At 37.8% G+C, this 20718-nt stretch overlaps 1 protein-coding gene across 2 annotated transcripts in view; it reads left to right on the top strand.

Annotated features, from left to right (window-relative positions):
* The window catches only part of RCN2 (reticulocalbin 2), a 436021-nt gene that overhangs the window by 170402 nt on the left and 244901 nt on the right, over positions 1 to 20718 (top strand). For both annotated transcript variants that reach the window (XM_044077463.1, XM_044077464.1), the window contains exon 5: positions 15964 to 16160. In XM_044077463.1, the coding sequence (XP_043933398.1) occupies positions 15964 to 16160 (197 nt within the window). The remainder of the gene's footprint in view (positions 1 to 15963; positions 16161 to 20718) is intronic.

The raw sequence follows: 20718 nt of genomic DNA, 5'->3' as shown, positions 1-20718 counted from the left end.
CATAGGTAGGTACTAGGCTGTTGGCCCAAATGGTACCGTGGCTTTCGCCACCAAGAAAATTATTTTCCTGTACCCCTGTCGAGCAGAGCCACAGAAGTGATCCCCGGGGTGAATTTTCTATCTCCCATCCAGTCATCAAGATTTTTCTTGGAAGAGTGCTAATGAGGAGTTTTAAATCAGAAGTTGAGAATACATTGTCTTCTGACTAAACAAAGGAACTCTTTTAGTGACATCATTCATAAGATGATGCAACACTTTAATTGGGAGGGCAAATAGAGATACTAGACTTTACTACACAAGGAAATCCCAAAACTTTCAGCTATGCCTCCTGTCTTGGATGCCGTGTAAGATTCTTTATCTTGTTTTTTGGCATTGGAATCTCAACCTCCTGTGCCTAAGAATCCGTCCCTGATATTAGCAAGTATTTTGCATAAGAACATTTCTTCTGACCCATCAGGTATTTCTGCAGAATCAGGCAAAGCATCTAAATGTATCCCTTCTTCCAGTGCCTAACCAAATAACAGCAGGGCCATGGATAAGTATGAAGAGAAAATGTATGCTTCTGCCATATTGCCTTTCTATGCCATTAACTGTCAGATTTGAATGATTAGATACTTGCTATCTATTTTTGACAATGTCCAAATTAATTCCTACTTTACTTGACATGGATATTAATTTTTCGCTGCAAAATATGTTTGCTTCTGCTGCTCAGGTAGCGCATCATTCCATCAAGTGTGGTTATGGTGCTGAAGATTTCTCTTCTAGAGCAGCAGTTACTGGATCAGTATTGAGAAGGTTTGCCTGACTTTGACTACAGTTTTCATCTGAAAATCGTAAAGCTAAATGCTTGAATGCTCCCTTAGATAAGGACAACTTGTTTGGTCTCCTTTTGCCGAAACGTTCAAGAATTTGGAGAAAAAGGGAAAATTATCAAAAACTCAAGCAGCTTTCTCTCTCCCTTATTTCAAAGTTTGAAAAAAGAAATGCCTTTCTAAACCTGGTCCCTTCTTTCACAAAAGCCAAATGTCTGCTTAGCAAATGGATAAAAAACAAAAAGACAAGTCTAAGTCTGATTTCAAAGTGTACAAAGAATTATTCCCTGACAAAACTGTAATATCTGATTGTTCCCCCCTTTTCTGTACCACAACCTTCTTTCAGACCTATCAAACCTTTCCTTTGCTGCCTCCTTTGGAGAACAACAACAAATTACTCTTGGCTGCTTAACATCATTAAACATGGGTATAAGCTTCTGTGGAATTCCATCTCCAACTCCTTCTGGATTTCCTCATGTTCTTTCAAAATAACAGCATCTGGTTTTCCATTTCTGACCTCCACTATCAGGCAGTAATGGAATATGTCCCTCAATATCTAAGAGGAAATGGTTCCTACAACAGGCTCTTCATCATTCCAAGAAAAGAAGGGATCTGGTAATCAGTTCTGGACATATCCATTCTGAACAGCTTTATAACGGCTCCAAAATTCAAGATGCTAACACTTCAAAGTCTTTTTCTTCTCTCCCTCTCCAGAACTTTGCTGGTTAGATTGGACCTAAAGGATGCTTACTTTCATATATCTCTTCATCCAACCTGCAGAAATATTTAGGATTCTGTGTTTTGGGATATCACTTTCAATTTACGGTTTTGCCTTTTGGATTTTCCACCGAACACAGTGTGTTCACAAACTGTATATCCCCTCTCATTACATTCTGTAGACTCCAAGGTATCTACAATTACACATATTTAGATGACTTACCCATTCAGGCCACTTCTCTTTTAAAAGATTTTTAAGAATTTACAGTTTTCTATCAACCTTTTTTGTAATCTGGGATTCTCCCTGAACTTCAGCAAATACAGTCTAAATCTCACTCAGTCTCTGATGTTCTTGGAATGTTCTTTCAGTGATTTAATGTGATGACCTGCCTTCCTCTGGAATAGCTCCAGTTCTTGACAGACTTCTGTCCATCACTGACAAATCTATCCATGACCACTTCAAGAGAGATTCTGAGAGCCTTAAGGTAAGTGGCCTCTACAAGCCAATTGATTCTTTTTGCCAGATTACAATGAAATTCAGTGGTACCTGAAGTATTTTTAAGTACAACACTATCATCCTCTTTCATTCCCAATTCATCTCTTGCACGGTGAATTAAGAACTGTTTTGGTGGATCAACTAAGTAAAACCAATGCAGGAGTCCCATTTCTTATTCCACCCTCCTCTTTAGAAGTTCTGAACAGATGCTTCGGACCTGGCATGAGGGTAGTGGGATTGGGACTTGCTCAAAATGTTTTAGAGTGAAGGGAGTCTGGTCCAAACAGGAAAAGAAACAAATATTAAAGAAGTAAAAACCTTAATTTTTACCCTCTAGACTGTTCATCACCTTCAGACTCCAGTGATTCTTCAAATCTTAACACCACCACTGTCATGTGGTACATTAAATGGGGGGGGGCAAAGTATTGCCACCTGTGCAGACTGGCAGTGATAGCTTCAAACCTTGCTATTCACCACAGTCTTTTCCTTCACACAGTGTACCTTTCTTCAGAACTCAGTTCAGTGGCAGACTATTTAAGCAGATTTAAGTCAGACCTTCATGAATGTATGTTGAACAGAGAGAGCTTTCTCCAGATTGCTCATCTGTGGGGTACATCCAGATTTATTTCTTTGCCTCCACTCTGTACAGTCAGGTCAGACTATTTTACTCCTGTGCTCCTTGCAAAGAAGCCTTGAGAATGGATGCCTTCTCTTTTCCATAGAAAAAGAAATTCCTATATGTGTTCCCTCCCTTTCCTCTCTTTCCAAAGTTTCTTCTCAAGATTCAGAAAGGCAATCTGAAAATGCTTTTGGTGATCCCCTTTTGGCCAAGATAACACTGGTTCTACCTTCCTTTCTATCTAATCAAAGGCGGTTGTCACCTGTTACCCCACAGGATGGACTTACTTATACAACAGAAGGACTCTCTAATTAATCCAAACCTAAAGACACTGAACTTCACAGTCTGGATGACAGGCTTCTAATTCCTTTCAGGCACCTTTACTTTGAAGATATGTTGCAGGTAATAAAGGAGGCCAGAAGACCTGCAACAAGAAAATGTTATATTTCTAAATGGAAGAGACTTTCTATTTAGTGCCAAACAGAGGACTGGTTCCTTATCAAGCTAGGATGGCATTCATCCTCAAATACTTGTGTGGGCTGCTCAACTCAGGTTGGGCATATTCCTCCATCAGAGTGCGTCTGTCAGGCATTTTAGCCTGCATACCAATTAATCCATCTCCTTTTTTCATATTTCAATGTCATCTAATTCTTAAAAGGTGTCCTACACATCAGCCCACCAAGAAAATCCTTTCCTCTTCTTTTGGGTTTAGACTGTTCTTCACAAATTTACATTACCACCTTTTGAACATTCTTCTTCTACATCTTTAAAATGTTTTACTTGGAAAACAGTACTCTTTTAGTCTTAATCTGTTCAAAAATAGTTTATGAATTATAAGCCCTTATGTCTTTTCCCCTTTTTCTGGTATTTCATAGAAACATGGTGACCCTCAGAACTTACACTTTTATTATGCCTAAAGTGATGACTAAAGTTACTTTGAATCAATCTATCCACTTCCTTGCACTTTTCTAATTCTCAAAATAAGGCAGAAAAGGGTTTCTCATTTACTGGATGTCCACAGACTAAATCTATTAAAATTCTGACCAATCCTTCATTTATTTTGAAGAGGAAAAAAGGGTCTTCTTGTCTGTAAACAGCCCACTTCTAGGTGGATTTCCATTGCCATTTCTTTCTTTTTATTATTCATTCTATGACAAGTAAATTCTCAGTCACATTAAAACACACTGCAGATGCTTCTGGTGCTTTTTTCAAGGGTCTTTTTTCTAGATCTGTTTTAGGTGCAGCTACCTGATCTTCCATACGCATCTTTACCAAACATCTCAGAATATATGTTTTTTTTAGAGCTAGAACATGTGCATTAAGAAGACGTTGAGTCTTGGGTGTTCGTTCAAGTAGTTTATTGTATACAAATACATCAGGAGGGATGGCAGGAACATTAAACTTAAACTATCTGACGGACTACATACTGGCATGCTCACACTCCGGCTGCTCACTCAGAGTGGCACTGTTGTTTGCAAGTGCTCTGTACTTACATGTATGTACTGACTCACTGTAAATCTTCTTAAAGGTATATCACACACACACATTGATCTACATCCTCCCTCTTTACTGAGCAGTCTCTGTATGCTGTGCTGATGATGTCATAAGAAGGCAGAAACATGCATGTCCACAGCTACAGGGGTTTGGCTTTAATGGCCTGAAATTGTCCATAAATAGACTTAAAAATGAAAGTAAAAGAAAAAGTCATGGACATTCAGAATTGCCATTTAGCTGAAACACCTGCTATCCTTACCGGCTGATTTGCATATATCCCTTGAGGCCTCTGATTCAAGAGGTTTAAGGTGTCACGTAGTTAGAAGTCTAGCTTTGCTAGATTTTTCAATTTTAAGGGGGGAGGTTGGCATAATGGTTAAGGTGTTTACCTTACAGACACAAGGTGCAGGGTTTGATTCTCACTTGGGGTAATTGGCTAGGCTTAAACATGGCCCACAAGGGCAGTTAGCCTACTAATAAAATATGAACCTATAAACAGTGACATTGGAATATGGATGTGATTATACAAACACTAATAAAGGAAAAACAACAGTCATGTCCAGGTTGCCTTATATCTGGAATTAGGTTTCGGGATGCGACCTGATCTTGTGACATAATCATTAGGACTGGGTTTAGCAGTAGGGACAGTCACTGGGGAATGTTCTGCTTTGGAGTCCCAGGGATTTTCTCAGGAATGGGATTGCTGATGGAATGTCCTCAGGAATAGGAACATCGGACAAGTCACTCTGAGAACTAGAGTCTTTGTCACAGACAAGATGCTGTAACACTGGTTCAGACTCTGGTAACAAATTCTTCCAATTTCATCTGAATTCCACTCCTTGTGATTCCACAGTGTATGATCGCAACTCTTGACACAAACATTTCACAAATCCGATGCAATCAAGACCTTTTAATGTCTGCATATTCACTATCTCCCCTTTTTGTAATGATTGGAGTGGTTTGCTGCTTTTATCATAGTAAGACTTTTGGGACAAATGCTTTTTCAACAGTTGGGCTTTTACTGCTTTGTTGTTCTTAGCACATGTAACCAGTAAATTACTGCTAATCAGTAGTGTGGTTCTGGTTTGTCTTGACATAAGTCTCTGGGCAGGTGAACCAGGATGTTTAGCGTGAGGAATGTTTCTGAGATTTAACAAGTAGAGAAATCTTGACATGACAATACCGATGTTTTTCTTAAACAGCTGTTTTGCACTTTGAACTGCACGTTTAGCCAAGCTGTTTGACTGAGGGTATTCAGGACTACTCATAATATGTACAAGGTCCCACTCTGCTGCAAATCTCTTGAACTGCTGACTAGTAAACTGTGCACCATTGTCAGAAATAACTCTGTGGACTACCGTGGACAAAAAAAAAGTCACTTCAATTTAGTAATGACAGTACTGGAAGTGAGGTTGGGAAGTAGGTCAATTTCGAACCAGTTTGAATAAGAGTCTGCTAACACCAAGTAATGTTGTCCATTCCACTCTAAGATATCTGTGGCTACTGTCAACCAAGGTAGTTCAGGAATCTGGCTTAATTGAAGTGGTTCTGTTTGTTGATGTGACTTTGTACTATTGCATACTGAACAAGATGAAAGTACTTTCTCAATATCTCTTAACATAGAAAGCCAAAATACTAGACCTCTTGCCCTTCTTTTGGTAGAATCAGTTCCTGGGTGGCCACAATGCAAGATCTGAGTGTACTCTTGTTGCAAAGACTTGGTAACAATTACTTTAGGACCTTACATGATGATACCATTAGATGACAAAATCTCATCTCTGTATGGAAAGTAAGGTTGCACTTCTACTGGTAAACAAGATTGCGTTGAAGGACATCCTGGACTGATAAAGAGGTTGAGCTTCTGGAGAATTGGATCTGAAGCTGTGTGAGTTCTGAGTTCATCAAGATGTGTGGAAGAAACATTTCTCACTTCCATGACCTCAACATCAAGTTACTCATTGTTATGCTGTTCTGTATTTTTTTCTGGGTGATCTGGATAAAGTATCAGCAAAATAAAGAAGTTTGCCTTTTGTGTAAACAAGACTGAAATTGTACTTTTGCAATTTGGGCATCATGAGTTGCAGTCTAGCTGGAGCTGTATGCATAGGCTTTCTCAAAATAGTAACTAGAGGTTGGTGGCCAGTTTTGATCTGGATAGGTCAGCCATAAATATAATCATGGAACTTCAAACATGCAAACACAATTGCCCAAAGCTCCTTCTCAATCTGGACATACTGCATCTTGGTCTGGGTAAGAGTACACTATGCATAGGCTACTGGTCTACCCTCTTGAAGAATGACTGCACCTAGACCAAACTTAGAAGCATCACAGGAAAGAGTAACTGGTTTGTGAACATTATAGTAGCTGAGAGTTGGTGGGTTAGCAATTGTCTGTTTCAGGGCATGAAATACTCTTTGGTGGTGTTCTGACCATGACCAAATTACATCTTTGCATGTCAGCTCTCTGAGTGCTGCTGAAAGTTGGCTTAAATCTGGAATGAACTTGCCTAGATAGTTGACCATACCAAGAAAACGTTGTAGGGCTTGAACATTGTCTGGAGCTGGCATCTCGAGATTTGCTGTTTGCTTAGAAGGAGCTAGTCATAAACCTGAACTAATAAACAAGTGACCAATATAAGTAACTTCTCGTAGCCTGAATTTGCATTGCTGAGGATTCATACATAAATACAAATATTTGAAGCATGGGCATTAATGCCCTTCTAGTTTGCCAATGTACCAAAACACTTATTCCCATAATGTGTCCAGGCTGTTCTTAAAATATCTAAACTAGTACTTGCTTTAATGTAATTAGGTAGTCTATTCCATGCATCGGCTACTCTGTCAGAAAACCAATTAGTACACTTCTCATTCCTGTTGAATCTTCTACATAGGTTATCTGATGATTCTCTAGTACTTTTTGATCACCCCAAACATTACCAGAGGTAGCTGTCTCTAAATGCCCTGTATACCTGAATAAGATCCCCTCTTAGATATCTGTAAGAGATGCTGTACAAGTTCAGATATTTTAGTCTTTTATAATAACTTAAATTTTCACATTCATGGATGCCCTTGGTATATTTCTGTTGTACTCTTTCCAATTTACTCATGCTTGTTTTCTTATGGGGTTTCCATATTGTTATTCCATACTCAAGTTTGAGTCTAATGTAACTAACAAACAATGACTTCATTATTTTTGATTTCCTAGACTTTATAAATCTTTTTATACAACCTATAGTTCTATAACCATCATTAACCAATTGGTTGACATGATTAGAAAAACTCGTACCTGAATCTACCCATATACCCAGGTCCTTAAATGAGTCTACAGTTTCAATCACTGTGTGCTGTATTAAATATTCACCTTTCAATTTATGTCTCCCAAATCTCATATGCTTAGTTTTTGATGAATTTATCAGCATATTATTCTCCTGTGCCCAAATGGTCAATTGAGTCAAGTTGTTTTGCAGACATGCCTTTTGTAACACGTAATCAGTTTACCCAATTTCAGGTCATCTGCATATAGACTGTAGAACACCTCAGATGAAAAAGTTAGGTCTGAAAGATACAATCTAAGCAAGTAAGGGTCTAGGACAGAGTCCTGTGGGACACCCTGACTGTAGCCAAGGATTTCACCTGTCCAGTTGCTGTGTGATACTTGCCATATCCATCTTATCAACAGTACATCAATACCTAGTTGTACTAATTTATTGATCAGTGTTTTGTGTATGACCCTGTCAGATGCTAAAGTTAAATGTTTATAAATTACATCACAATTTTTCATTCATAGCTGTTCTTCTATCGTTATGGAACATCATGTTATAGGTGGTACTAGATCTGTTTTCAACATATGCATGCTGATTTATGTTTCAAGTCCCAACCTATCCATTTCTGACAATAACTTATCCAATATTACCTGCTCCATTATTTTTCCACAACATGAAAGTAGACTTAAGGGTCTATATGACAGGCAGGCGCATGTTTCCAATCTTGTGGAATCTCCTACTATTTATCTGACATAGTGAATAATAGATTTAATGGTATTGTAAGTTCTTGCTGAAGTGTTCTCAGGTCATCGTTACTAATTCTGTCTCCTCCCTGTGCTTTGTTTGGATCCAATTTGCACAGTTTTTTTTCAATATAATCTAATTTGATTCCAGTATCTGGAGTTAACTGGATGTCAGTCGGACAACGTATCACCCCTTTTGTGGAGCCAAACTGTTTTGCATAAGAATTTGTAAATATTTCTACAATCTGTTGTGTCTGAGAATAAATTTTAGAATCTGCATGCAGTTTATCAATGTGTGTGTTTTTACTCTTTCCACATCTTATGTATCTATAAGAAGTTTTCGTGTTATGCTCAATATCTTTATATAAATTTTCTTCAATTTTTTCTTGATCTTGTCTCACACTGTGCTTAATCTGATTGTCCAGCTTGTTTATTTCAGTTTTCAAAGTTGTATTTCGACCTCCCTCTTCCATTTCTTATATATTTTGTCTCTCACCTTAATCAGATATTTTGTTCTTATGGAAATATATCCCCCTGATGTTGTATGCCTAGATCCTGATGTTAAACATTTTTTTTTTGATTTTTGCACTCCAACAATTTCTTTCAAAACTTTCCAGATTCCATCTGCAGTTTTTCCATTGAGTACCTCACTCCAGTTAGTTTTACACAGTGACTGTTTTGCTTCTATATAATCTGTAATTAACCTTCTGTGCATTGGCTTAGATTTCAGTTTGACAGAATTATCTAGCAACAAATTAACCTTTATAACCCCATGATCACTGCACATCAATGGTGGTAAAACTTGACTTGAAGTTACAGTAATTTCTTTGGGAACCCAAACAATGTATATTATGTTCCGTCCCCTGGTAGGTTTTTTTTAACAATATGAAGTAATTGTTGCTCCTGAATACACGCTGTGAATAATTTACTTACTAACATTGTTGAATCAATATTATTCTAATCCCCAGCTAATATTATTCTTCCCTCCTGTGTTTCATGCAAGAAATGTATGAATTCCTCTAGGTTTATCTGCATTTCAATTTGGTGGTCTATACACTCCAACAATTGTTATATATTCCAGGGTTGTCTTTATTGTCACAGTTACACAGTCTGTAGTGTTGGTATCATCATTGAACATGTAATAATCACAGATCTCATAGCTGTCTTTAATCCTTATCATAACACCTCCACCTGATTTTTTGTTAGAATGTCTGTTACAGTAAAAACATTTATACCCTGACAGAACTGGCTCGGGTTAAGATTCACTTCATGTGCTCTTTCCAGAACTTTCTTGAGGTTTCTGTCATTTGACTTCACCATTGCCTCCTACTAGAATATCATCTACTATAATATTACAGGGATAGCCAGAATAAAATTTGCTCCATTGCACGCTGAAAGACTTCACTGGCAGAATTTATTCCAAATGGTATTCTCAGAAGTCTGTATCTTCCAAATGGCTTACTGAAGGTGATTAACAGTAAAGATTTTCGGTCATGCAAAATTTGCCAAAATAAACTCTTTGCATCTAAGACAGAAAAACTGGCATTTCGCATGAGGGCAGCAACCTCTTTGACTGTGCACATCGGATGATGAAGTCTTGTTAATGCTTTGTTCAGATCTCTTAGATCAATACCTATTCTGATATCATCTGAGCTTTTCTTATGAGTTGCCACTACGGAAGTTACCCATCCAGTATGTTTTTCTACTGGACAAATTACTCCTAGCTGCACCATTTTGTCGAGCTCGGCTTTGACACTGCTCTGCATAGCTACTGGAACTTTCTGTGCTGTTCTGAGAACTGAGCTGACCTCTGGGTCTAACTTCATGGAGTACATAACTGGAAGTTTGCCTAGTTTGTCTGCAAAAATATCAGCATACTCTGAAAAAATAGTTTGGGCGAAATTTGAGCATGTCATGCAGGCTTACATGGTGAACTTCTTTAGTAAGTGAAAGCAGTCCCATTTTCACACTGTCTCTTAGGCCTAATAATGACTGCACGTGTCTCTTGACTACAAAAAATGTCAAGTCATAGCTGTTCCCAGCAGAATAACATGAAAGCACTACTGAGCCTTTGGTTTGAATCTCTTCATCACCATAAGCAACAAGCTTCACACACCTTGTCAAATCAAGTTATTCTGCAGCTTTTACTCTAGCAAATGTTTCTACTGACGTAACGTTGCACTTTGATCCAGTATCTATGATCCAGTATCTACTTTGAGCTGTACAGGATCCCATTAATGCAAAAGGTACAAAAGATCTCATTCTTTGCCCACAAATCTACTGTATTGACTGTTTCACCAAGCACAGACACACCATCAACATAAAAAGTAGGGTTGCAGCTTTCTAATTGAACAACTTGACTCTTGGAATGCCCTCTTTTAATAAAAGAATGTGCCACATTTGATTTGCAAAACCTTTTGAAATTATTCCATTTATTGCAAGAATGACACTGCTGACCAAAAGCTAAGCACTTTTCTCTTTTGGGTTCTTGATGACCACTGCAATTATGACAGTTGATTATAAAGCTGGGTGGGGGCACATGTTTTACCTTTGTTTACTTACCATTATGCATCACTGAGCATGCTCTGGAATTTACTGGAAAGACTTGGGGTTTCCCATGGACTGTTACAGGACCTGCAGTAGCTGCCATGTGCTTGGACCCATTTCTTTTAACCACGTGCTGCATACGATCAATATGAGCTTTGTCACTGTGCCTTCCACAGCTATTCTCATTTGTAAGCATACTTGTGTGCTTTTCTGTAAAATCGTATATCTGACAAATCTCAATGTCCTTATTCAATGTTAAATCACTGTCTTGAAGCACAATCTCTCACTGTGTCTATTATTAATACCACACACAAGCCTGTCTTTTATCAACTCATCTCTGAAATCACCAAATCTGCACGTTTTAGCCTTATTTCTTAAGTCGGTTATATATGCTGCAAAAGCTTCACCAGGTTTTTGATCCCTTGTGTAAAATAAATGCCTTTCCATTGTAATATTAGTTTGGGGGTTACACATTTCTCTAAATTTACGTTTTAAGCACTCTGGGTCTTCCCTTGTTTCATCCGGTACCAATGTATGACAGTCATCCCCCTCCCCTGCAAACACAGTAGGTACATACACAAATTATACCATTTTCCAGTGGCCTCTGAACCAGCTAAATTAAGCAGAATAAAAGCCTTTGTAAGTGCATCTTTGTCATAAAAAGCAGCCTGTATGCTATTCCTGCTCAAACATTCTCTAACTTTCTGCAATATTATTATCAAACGCAAACAGTGCAGGTCTGCGAAATCCTTCTGCCATGCCCAGAGATTATAGTATAACACAGCGCAAAATGGTCCTTGTAATTGTGTATGAACATACACACTAGGTACTTGCAGTAATATTCAAATGCACAATAAACTTTTTGAAATACTGTACTCTGCGAAATATGCCTTGAAATAACTTTACTTTGCAAAATATGCTTTGAAACAACTTTACTTTGTGAAGTACTGCACTGTGATAATGCACATACCTGTAAACACTTTGGATATTTTGAATAGCTTTAGTTAATATGAAAAAGTAGCACATAGTGAAAAATATGGTAGTTTTCCTTTTTTTGTACATTTTATGCAATTTGGATATTGTTACAAATGTTTTCATAATTATTTCAGATATTTTTATTAATATGTCACAGTTTTGGACATTTTGTTTAATAAGAAATTCATCTTGAGCATTGTGAGTGCTTTCTTTTATATTTGTAGCAAAAGAAATCGTTTAAGCAAGTTTTAGTACCTGGAATATGTTTCTGACCTGCTTTGTGAGTTGTTTGAGCAGTAGGGATGATCCACTCCTGTATATTCCTCCAACTTTAACCGGTTGCCTCATGGCTGTGACTCTGGATCCCATTCTGACACCATATCACTCTTCTTATATACATTAAGAAGACATTGAGTCTTGGGTGTTTGTTTAAGTAGTTTATTGTATATAAGTACATCTGGATGGATGGCAGGAACATTAAACTTAAACTGACTGCATACTTGCATGCTTACACTCTAGCTGCTCACACAAAATGGCACTGTTGCTTGCACGTGCTCAGTACTTACATGCATGTGCTGACTCACTGGAAAGCTTCTTAAAGATATATCACATGCACACTGATCTACGCTTACTGTAACAGAAGTTGTTTGAATAGCTTACTGTTGCAGTGTATACATCCTCCCACCATTCTCATTTATTCTAGTCCAGGGTGGAATTCCCTTTCCTATATATCCCCTCCTTATTTTGCTTTTATCTGAGATGATCCTCTTAGAACATTGGCTTCAGTCTTTTTCTGAAGCAAGAAAGCTCTGAGGGTTTCATTCCCATATGTCCCTTCAGTGCCAGCATGTATTCTTGTACATAGATCTAAGGTAATATATAAAGGATGAGAGAAAGATGCACCTAAATTATTGCAGACTGGTTGGACAAATTATATCCTTGTTTGGATATGCCCTTTAAATTAGAATTACTGCAACAGTTATCTGTTTGAACATCTGTTGTTATGGTAACTTGAAGTTCCCTAAGTACTCGAAACAAAGAATCACAGAGCCCATTAAAAAAAAAAAAGGATATGTAAAGAAACCCTAAGATGTACCACACCATTACATTACTTGATAATTGTTTCACGTTTTCCATAGTTTAATATTAGACAAATTGAAAAGGTTGATGAGAGGGGATGTAATACAAAAGCATCATTATGCCACGGATCAAAGAGATTAACCATGAAAAACCTGCCTTATATTTGATCATAGTGTAGAAGAATATGTTACTTGCAGGATCAAAGGAGTCTGTGGTGTGCTTATAGACTTTGAGGCTTTGGTTAGCAGGTGGAAACTTTGGTGGACTGTGAAGAAGTCTGATATAATCCATTTTAATTGTTAATTATTGAAACATGTACCACATCCTGGGGCAGGGTGAAAATCCTCTTTAGAAGGTCATCTGATAAAGGAATTTAACTAAAGAAGTGTTAATACGAGAATGTGTATTATCCCCTTATCTTTTAGTTAAAAGCAAATTGTTTTTTTCAGTGTCTTGGATAAAGTAGGTAAGATGCACCAAAAATAAAAAGTAAGTCTTGTCCAGTTTTGGGATTTGCCAATGATATCTTAATGTTGGCAACTAATTAAAGTACATTGAACAAGGAAGTTGCCCTTTGGAGTATTTTACTAGAGAGAAAAATATAGTAATGAATGTTAAAAAAATCTTTATTATACGGCATTAAGAATACAAAAATGACATTTAAAATAAGTGCAAACAGTTGACTCTTCTATCAAGGAATGATGTTCTCCAAAAGCAAGCAATTGAAAGATGCGCAAGAAACATGTAGAAACAAAAATAGAAAAGATTGTAACTGTCATGTGGAGGGTAGATATTAACCTGGGAGACATGCCTATTGATCACCCTTAGGACAAAACTTTGGCCAAAAGTTAATTTTGGGAATAATTTCTGGCCAATATATAAAACTGTTCAAAGGATTTTGATATTATTTCCATCTTTTCCCTGTGTCTAGGAGAGGAACTCATCTTAATCCATGAACGGGCATTGTCAGATGTTCAAATTCTTGCCGTCTACATTAAAATTAATAGAAAAGGAGATATCTGTGACATGTCAAGAAATATGGGAGGAAAATAATTTGATGGGAAGGGAGGTATTAAGAAGAGCCTGCTGTTAATTAAGGTACAATATATACTACAATTATATGGTTACACTTGTATGAAGAAATATTTGATTAAGCATAACTTAACTTTGAGTACTAGTTGCATACACGTTAGTAAGAAAACTGTAAAGCATTTTTGGTCACAAGATGGTCTTTATTAAATATAGGAAAGTAGATTGTCCCCTGGGTTTGCTTAAACATTCTTCTTCTTCTTTTGACTTTTCCCAGTTAGGGGTCGTCACAGCGGATCACCTGTCTGCTCATGATTGGCAGTGGAGTTTTACAGTGTAGAGTTGCCAGCCCGGCAGCCAACCTTCTAAAGAAGGCACACACACGTACGCACTCATGCCTAGGGCCAATTTAAAATGTGTGTGTGAATGAGAGGGAGGATAGAGGAATGGTGAGGACGCAAGGAGTAGAGGTGGCGAAGGTGGATTAGTTTAAATACTTAGGATCAGTAGTTCAGAGTAATGGTGAGTGTGGAAGAGAGGTGAAGAAGAGAGTACAGGCAGGATGGATTGGGTAGAGAAGAGTGTCAGGAGTGATTTGTGACAGACGAGTACCAGTAAGAGTGAAAGGGAAGGTCTACTCTACAAAGAGGGTAGTGAGACCAGCTATGTTATATGGGTTGGAGACAGTGGCATTGACAAAAAGGCAGGAGTTAGAGCTGGATGTGGCAGAGGTAAATATGTTAAGATTTGCACTGGGTGTGATGAGGGTAGACAGGATTAGGAATAAGTAACCCAGGTTGGAAAGTTTGGAGACAAAGCCAGAGAGGCAAGATTACGTTGGTTTGGACTTGTGCTGTGGAAGGATGCTGAGTATATTGGGAAAAAGATGCTAAGGATGAAGCTACCAGGTAGCAGGAAAAGAGAAAGGCCTAAGATAAGGTTTATGGATGTGGTGAGAGAGGACATGCAGGTGGATGGTGTGACAGAGCAAGATGCAGAGGACAGGAAGAAATGGAAACAGATGACCCGCTGTGGCGACGGAACAGCCAAAAGAAGATGATGATGATGATGAACAAATAAGGAACCTCTTTTATTAGATTTGTCTTAATGTATGCTTTTAACATTTTAGCTTGACATTTTGTGCTGTCTGAAGTAACAAACGTTGACAAGTCATGAAATTCATTTAAACTTAAGAACTCATCACAAGAATTTACTAGCCTGTATCAAAAAGTCATCTGCAGTCAGGAGCCAGAGTTGATAAATATTATTTTTTCTTAAACTTATAAGGGGGAAAGATTACAGTTGTTTGTAAATGGGCAGTTGACAGCTAGCATTACGCTGGGAATCTGGTAGTTTCTGTTTTTCTCCTACCTATGTGTTGATGGCAGTGTTTGTGCTGTTCTGCTAATATAGTGCAACAAACTGAAACCTGAATGGTTATTTACCAGCATTCCTTATGTGATGGTGCAGGGGGTTCTTTGATGTCGTTTTTTTAAATCAAATATTTCAGAAGGATAAGGTCTGAATCCAAACGTTTGAAAATCCAAAAGTTGAGAAACTGGTTCTGTATGTAAAATTGTTCAGAAATATACATATCACACCAATACACATAAGTTTCAGCGATATTTTTGAGAGAGACACCCTTCACCTTTATGTATCCATATAGAACATGTAATCAAAACCTTACTTTGAATCTAAAGTTAGCAACTTCTGTAAGTACTGTAGCACAATAAACAAAATGGCTTTTTATTCAGCATAGTATTCACAAACAAAACTGTTAGTGCACCATTCATACTAATGACATTCTTCATATGGAAGCTGCAAACTGCTTTTGAACAAATGACATGTAAAAAATAACATATTAGATGTGTGCTGTGACATTAGAATAGACTTTTCAGTTTTTCGACTCCAACAAAGCTGTTTTTTTTCTTGTTATGCATATGCATTTGTTTTCTTTATTGGGTTATTTACTTGCTCCTAGTTCCAGTTTGACTTGCTGTCCTTGGGGGTTGAAAGTTTCACAAAGTTGAGAAGTTACTGGGAGGAGGTAATCTATAACCAAAATCATTTTATAACCATTGCGAAGGGGTAGTTTGGGTCAGTATTGTTTGAATGCTGACCTAAAATATGTCATTGTCATGTAACAGCCCTTTTGTGGTATGCTTTGAATTTTTTTTTGTTTGTTTTAGAGGAGCTTACTGAATGGATTCAGCAGTCATTTCGACATTACGCAGTTGAGGACACCAGACAACAGTTTCCAGATTATGATGTTGACAGTGATGGTGTGATAACCTGGGAAGAATATAATATCCAGATGTATGACCGCATCATAGATTTTGATGCGAACACTGTTCTGGAAGATGAAGAGGAGGAATCATTTCGACAAGTAAGGAAGTTCCAAAGCCACTAAATTATGAATGAGCTGAAATAACATCTAATAAGATAAATTTTGTGACATGTTACAAAGTGATTGGGTTTTATTCATTGTGTTAGAGAAACATGTTTTAGCACACCCTCAGGAAAATATTTTATCAACAGTAGGTGGGAGTTTCAGGGATTTTTTTGCCATAATGTGTAGTGCATGCATGCATGCTCTTGAGAAGCATTTGATCAGGTCAAGCACACGGACATGACAATAAGTAGATGTCCATGTGTTTGTGTGTGTGTGTGTGTGTGTGTGCACATGTGCATGTACATACATGTACTGTGTTTTTATGGATCTACTTTGAAAGGTCGAACCTCATATAATCAAAATCCATTTTTGCAAAATGAAAATAGAGAAAGTTTAAATACCTGAACGGTGAATTTTTCCCAGGATAAGTAAACACTTGCCCAAACTTAAATGAAACACACGCCAAAGTAAAACTCACCTAGGTGGGAGGGGCTATGCCCCCCCCCCACTCCCCCTAACTATATACACCAATGCTGGGATCGCACTACAGTGGAGAAAAGGGCATGTTGAGCAAGTGTTTACATACCCTGGGAAAAATTCACCGTTTGGGTATTTAAGCTTTCGCGATTTGCGTCTCGTGAAAATTGATTTCGATTATATGAGGTTCGACCTTTCAAAGTAGATCCGTTTTGCACACACACACACACACACACAGACACGTGTGTGTGTGTGTGTGTGTGTGTGTGTGTGTGTGTGTGTGTGTGTGTGTGTGTGTGTGTGTGTGTGTGTGTGTGTATATGTTTACGTACACACGCACACACTGCAGTGAGCCAGCTCAGACATTAGAGAAGCCTGATCAGTAACTCGGTGACTTTACAGAACAACATCTGTCCTACTGAGTTTTTTTTTCTCCTGTATTAGTGATGTGAGTGCATCTCTGGGTGTTTTTTTTTTAACACCACATGCCACTCTTTGAGAGTGTGTTTACCCTCTAATCTCCCCATATCATTTTCTTCCACTTGTGCAATTCAGATCTTGATCCTCACCTTTCATAGCTGAAAAAGTTCTCTGATTTGATGCCTGGCACAATTAAGGTTGTAGAAGTATTCTTGTGACTGCATAATTTAGAACTGAAACTTGTGTTAACATCAGCTCTGCTATGGGTGATATGAGTTTATACGAAGTATTGCTTTAATTACCAGTTGTTCGGCCTAGCTACGTGAAGATGCATGAAAGTGAAGCTCATCACCTAACTTGGTACTTGAAGGACTGAGGCAGTTGATCGTGTCCAGCATATGGATTAACAGAGGATGTCATGCATTTCCGAAAGCCTGTGCTGGAGCATTGTTAGAAGATTAAGCAAAGAGCAAGATGTTGGCCATAACCTTCTGCTTACGTTCATAGATGATAAGTAGGCATTCATTCCAGTAGACCAATGAGGAGCATAGCCCAAATTTCTGATTACCCCAAAGCACTCTTTGGTTAAGTGGCTTGCTCAAGGTCACCCAGTAGTTAAATGAAGGCTGAGGGAATCAAACCTTGTACCATAGGAAGTTACTAGTTAACAAGGTAATTACTTAATTCTCTGCACTAAATGCCAGTATGCTTGCCCTTAAGATTGAGTCAGAATCTCAATATATTTTGCATCCTGTCCTTTTATTAGATGAAACTTGAATTTATAGCGGTCTTCTTTGGTGGATGATGAGGGGGCCTATGAAAAGTGCATCCTTAGTATTTGCTTTGGGGTGTGCCCCTCGAGCATAAGCTCATTCCATCCTCTGTTTGAACAGCTATAGTTTGCTGCCAATGAGTGGTTTCTTGAGTTCATTAGTACCAGTTAACACACCTCAAAAGGAGTCTTTATTTCAAGGCACTACACAAGTACCAGGCAAATAACTGCATTAAGAACAGTTTGTAAAAGTAATTCGGTACCTTTTGTCAAAATTATGTCTACAGATTTGTTTGCTTTTTCTTGGTCCATGAAAATATTTATTCTGTTAGAGATTGTACTGCCAATTAGGCACATGATGAGTGCTTTTTCTCAAATTACAAGGGCATCCTCAGCTCTTCAGAGATATTCTGATTAGTGAATTGCTTAGAATTGTTATATATTCTATCAAAGCGGTAATGCGGAAGTAGGATATGTCATGTCCTGCTAATTGTCTGTTTTTACAAGATTGTAATAGATAGTAATTTGTGTGGTGAAAACATCTTAATTTGCATGGAAATTGCCACTGGGTAATGGAGGGCAGTGTTGTTCAACCATATCATTTCATAAACTAAGTATTTGAAAATATTGAATATATATTGTACATTACTACTTGGCACAAAACAAGGCAGTAATAAAAATAAAAAAAATAGTTTTTGCAGTTATAAACACTGATGTTTAGGAGTTTTCACAGCAGAAATGTATACAGCTCAGTTTTTATCTTTGGTGTCAACAGAGATTCCAGAGATATGATATAGTTTGTGAATGTTTTGTTTCCCTTTTTTGTTAGCAATCAAAAAACACTTTCATCTTCTGGCTTTATGAAGCCAGTGTCTTAATTTGAAGTTCTAGTGAGAGAAAATAGTAACTGAAAGTCTATGCTTAAATACTAGAAAAATAATAAAGATAAATGATAAAAGAAATAAAGATATAATAAAAGCAAGCAAATGGTGTACAAGATGGAGTTGGTTAATCTGGATACTGTAACTGCAAAGGCATATTTTTTCTCCACAAATTGAAGCTCACTGTAAATTTCCTAAAGGTTTAAACAATCTGTAGATACTATTGCACATAAAAGCACCTACTCTTTTTTCACACTCATTTATACACCACATTATTCTTCAGCCTACTGTTTCCTTTATGGTGCTGCTGTGTTATTAACAACTCTCTCCCTTATTTTCACACGGACTCTGTGAATGTAAACAACAGCAGTGAACAAAGTTGCAGTCTGCAAGCCTTCTGTTTATAGACTCATTTCCTCACCAGATGCATGCTGTTACGTTACTTGAATTTCCTTCTCTCGTAGATTGTTTTCTTTCTATTTGTACTGGATTCAGATGTAATTATCCACACAGAAATACAATTAAAGCCATTTATACAAAATAATGAATTTACTCCACCCCACGATACAATACACCTAGAAAGGATAGAAAATGTAAAAGGGCAGGTGGTGTTGCAACACTTGTACAAAATACTCTTGTCATAACCCTATGCTCTCAAAGTATTCCCAGTTTTAACAGTCTTAATTTGCATGGGAATTGTGACTGGGTAAGGGAAGGAAGTGTTGCTTAACCTTGTCATGCTATAAAGTAAGTCAGTGCTAAAACTCCGTAATCATAAACACAAATGTATTGCAACAGTGTATATACAACCAAGTGATAATACCAATGCAGCCGAAGATATCCTCTACTGGGTATCTCATAATATACACCATGAAATAATAACGCTTGGTGATCTAAACATAGCTTGTCAAATCAGCAACTCATACACCCCTTCTAATACAATACATCTTTATGACGTCATCTAACTCATAAATACGCTCATAAGGTTCAATAAAAACATGATCAGTTCTTGACTGGATCCTCACCAGCAACCCATTCAGTGTAAGCACCTCTGGATGCTCCGGTCCCTGCATTCGCATCAAGGCTATTTAATAATAAAAACAAATAACCTATCTACAAACAAGGAAAACATCTCTCAAAATTCAGCACAGAAACCTTAAAAAAGTAGCCTTGGATATCGCAGCTTGTCTTCCCTAGAAATGTACCGATAGACAAAGCCATATCCAAATTCAGCATGTTTCTTGATATACTAAATTAGCATGCCCCACTACAAACAAAAAGAGTGAAAGCAAGCCCAGTCCCTCGGTTGACCATAGAAACCAAACAAATCATGTTCCCAAGCAAGAGAAAGTGGTCATATTGGCTTAAGTTCAAAACAAAGTGACTACCAAAATTTTTATATAACTCTGCAACTTTACCAAACAGAAGACTAAGTCAGACGAGCACTTCTACTACAAATGGCTGCAAGTAAAATATCATGACAATCCAAAACACTTCTGGTCCTCCACAAATAAACTTCATCCTGACCATTCAGCCACACCCCACCAACAATAAATAATAGCATTGCTTTCAAGTTCAGTACCCATGTGATGGAAACTGATGTTCTTCGTGTTTCACTGTTGCAGTCCTGACAGTTGGGATTTCTTCATGTGAAAGCCCTCGGCCGGCCCAACTACCAGAGAAACTTGTTTTGCCTCCCAGGCTGGCGGACACCTTCACCGATGTCAGTACGCTCAGTTATAAAGGGAGCCAGCCTGCGTCATCACTTCAGTATGTGTTGGTCAGTTTGCACCAGGCAGACATTGTCATAGGAAAAATAAATACACCATTGGGCAAGTCCTTTTTTTCTTCTTTGGCTCATGTCAGATAAAGTTAATAATTGTCTCTGCTGTGGTAGACAAAAATTCCACACAGAGACTTCATATGCTCTGTGTAACTTGCTTAGGTGCAGACCACGACATCCCTAACTGTCGTCTCTGTGCTAGGTTTAACACTAGAACTA

The sequence above is a fragment of the Protopterus annectens genome, chromosome 7.part0 (assembly GCF_019279795.1).
Source record: "Protopterus annectens isolate FY-2018-M chromosome 7.part0, PAN1.0, whole genome shotgun sequence".
Lineage (NCBI taxonomy): Eukaryota > Metazoa > Chordata > Ceratodontiformes > Protopteridae > Protopterus > Protopterus annectens.
This window is presented reverse-complemented; position numbering and strand designations above follow the sequence as displayed.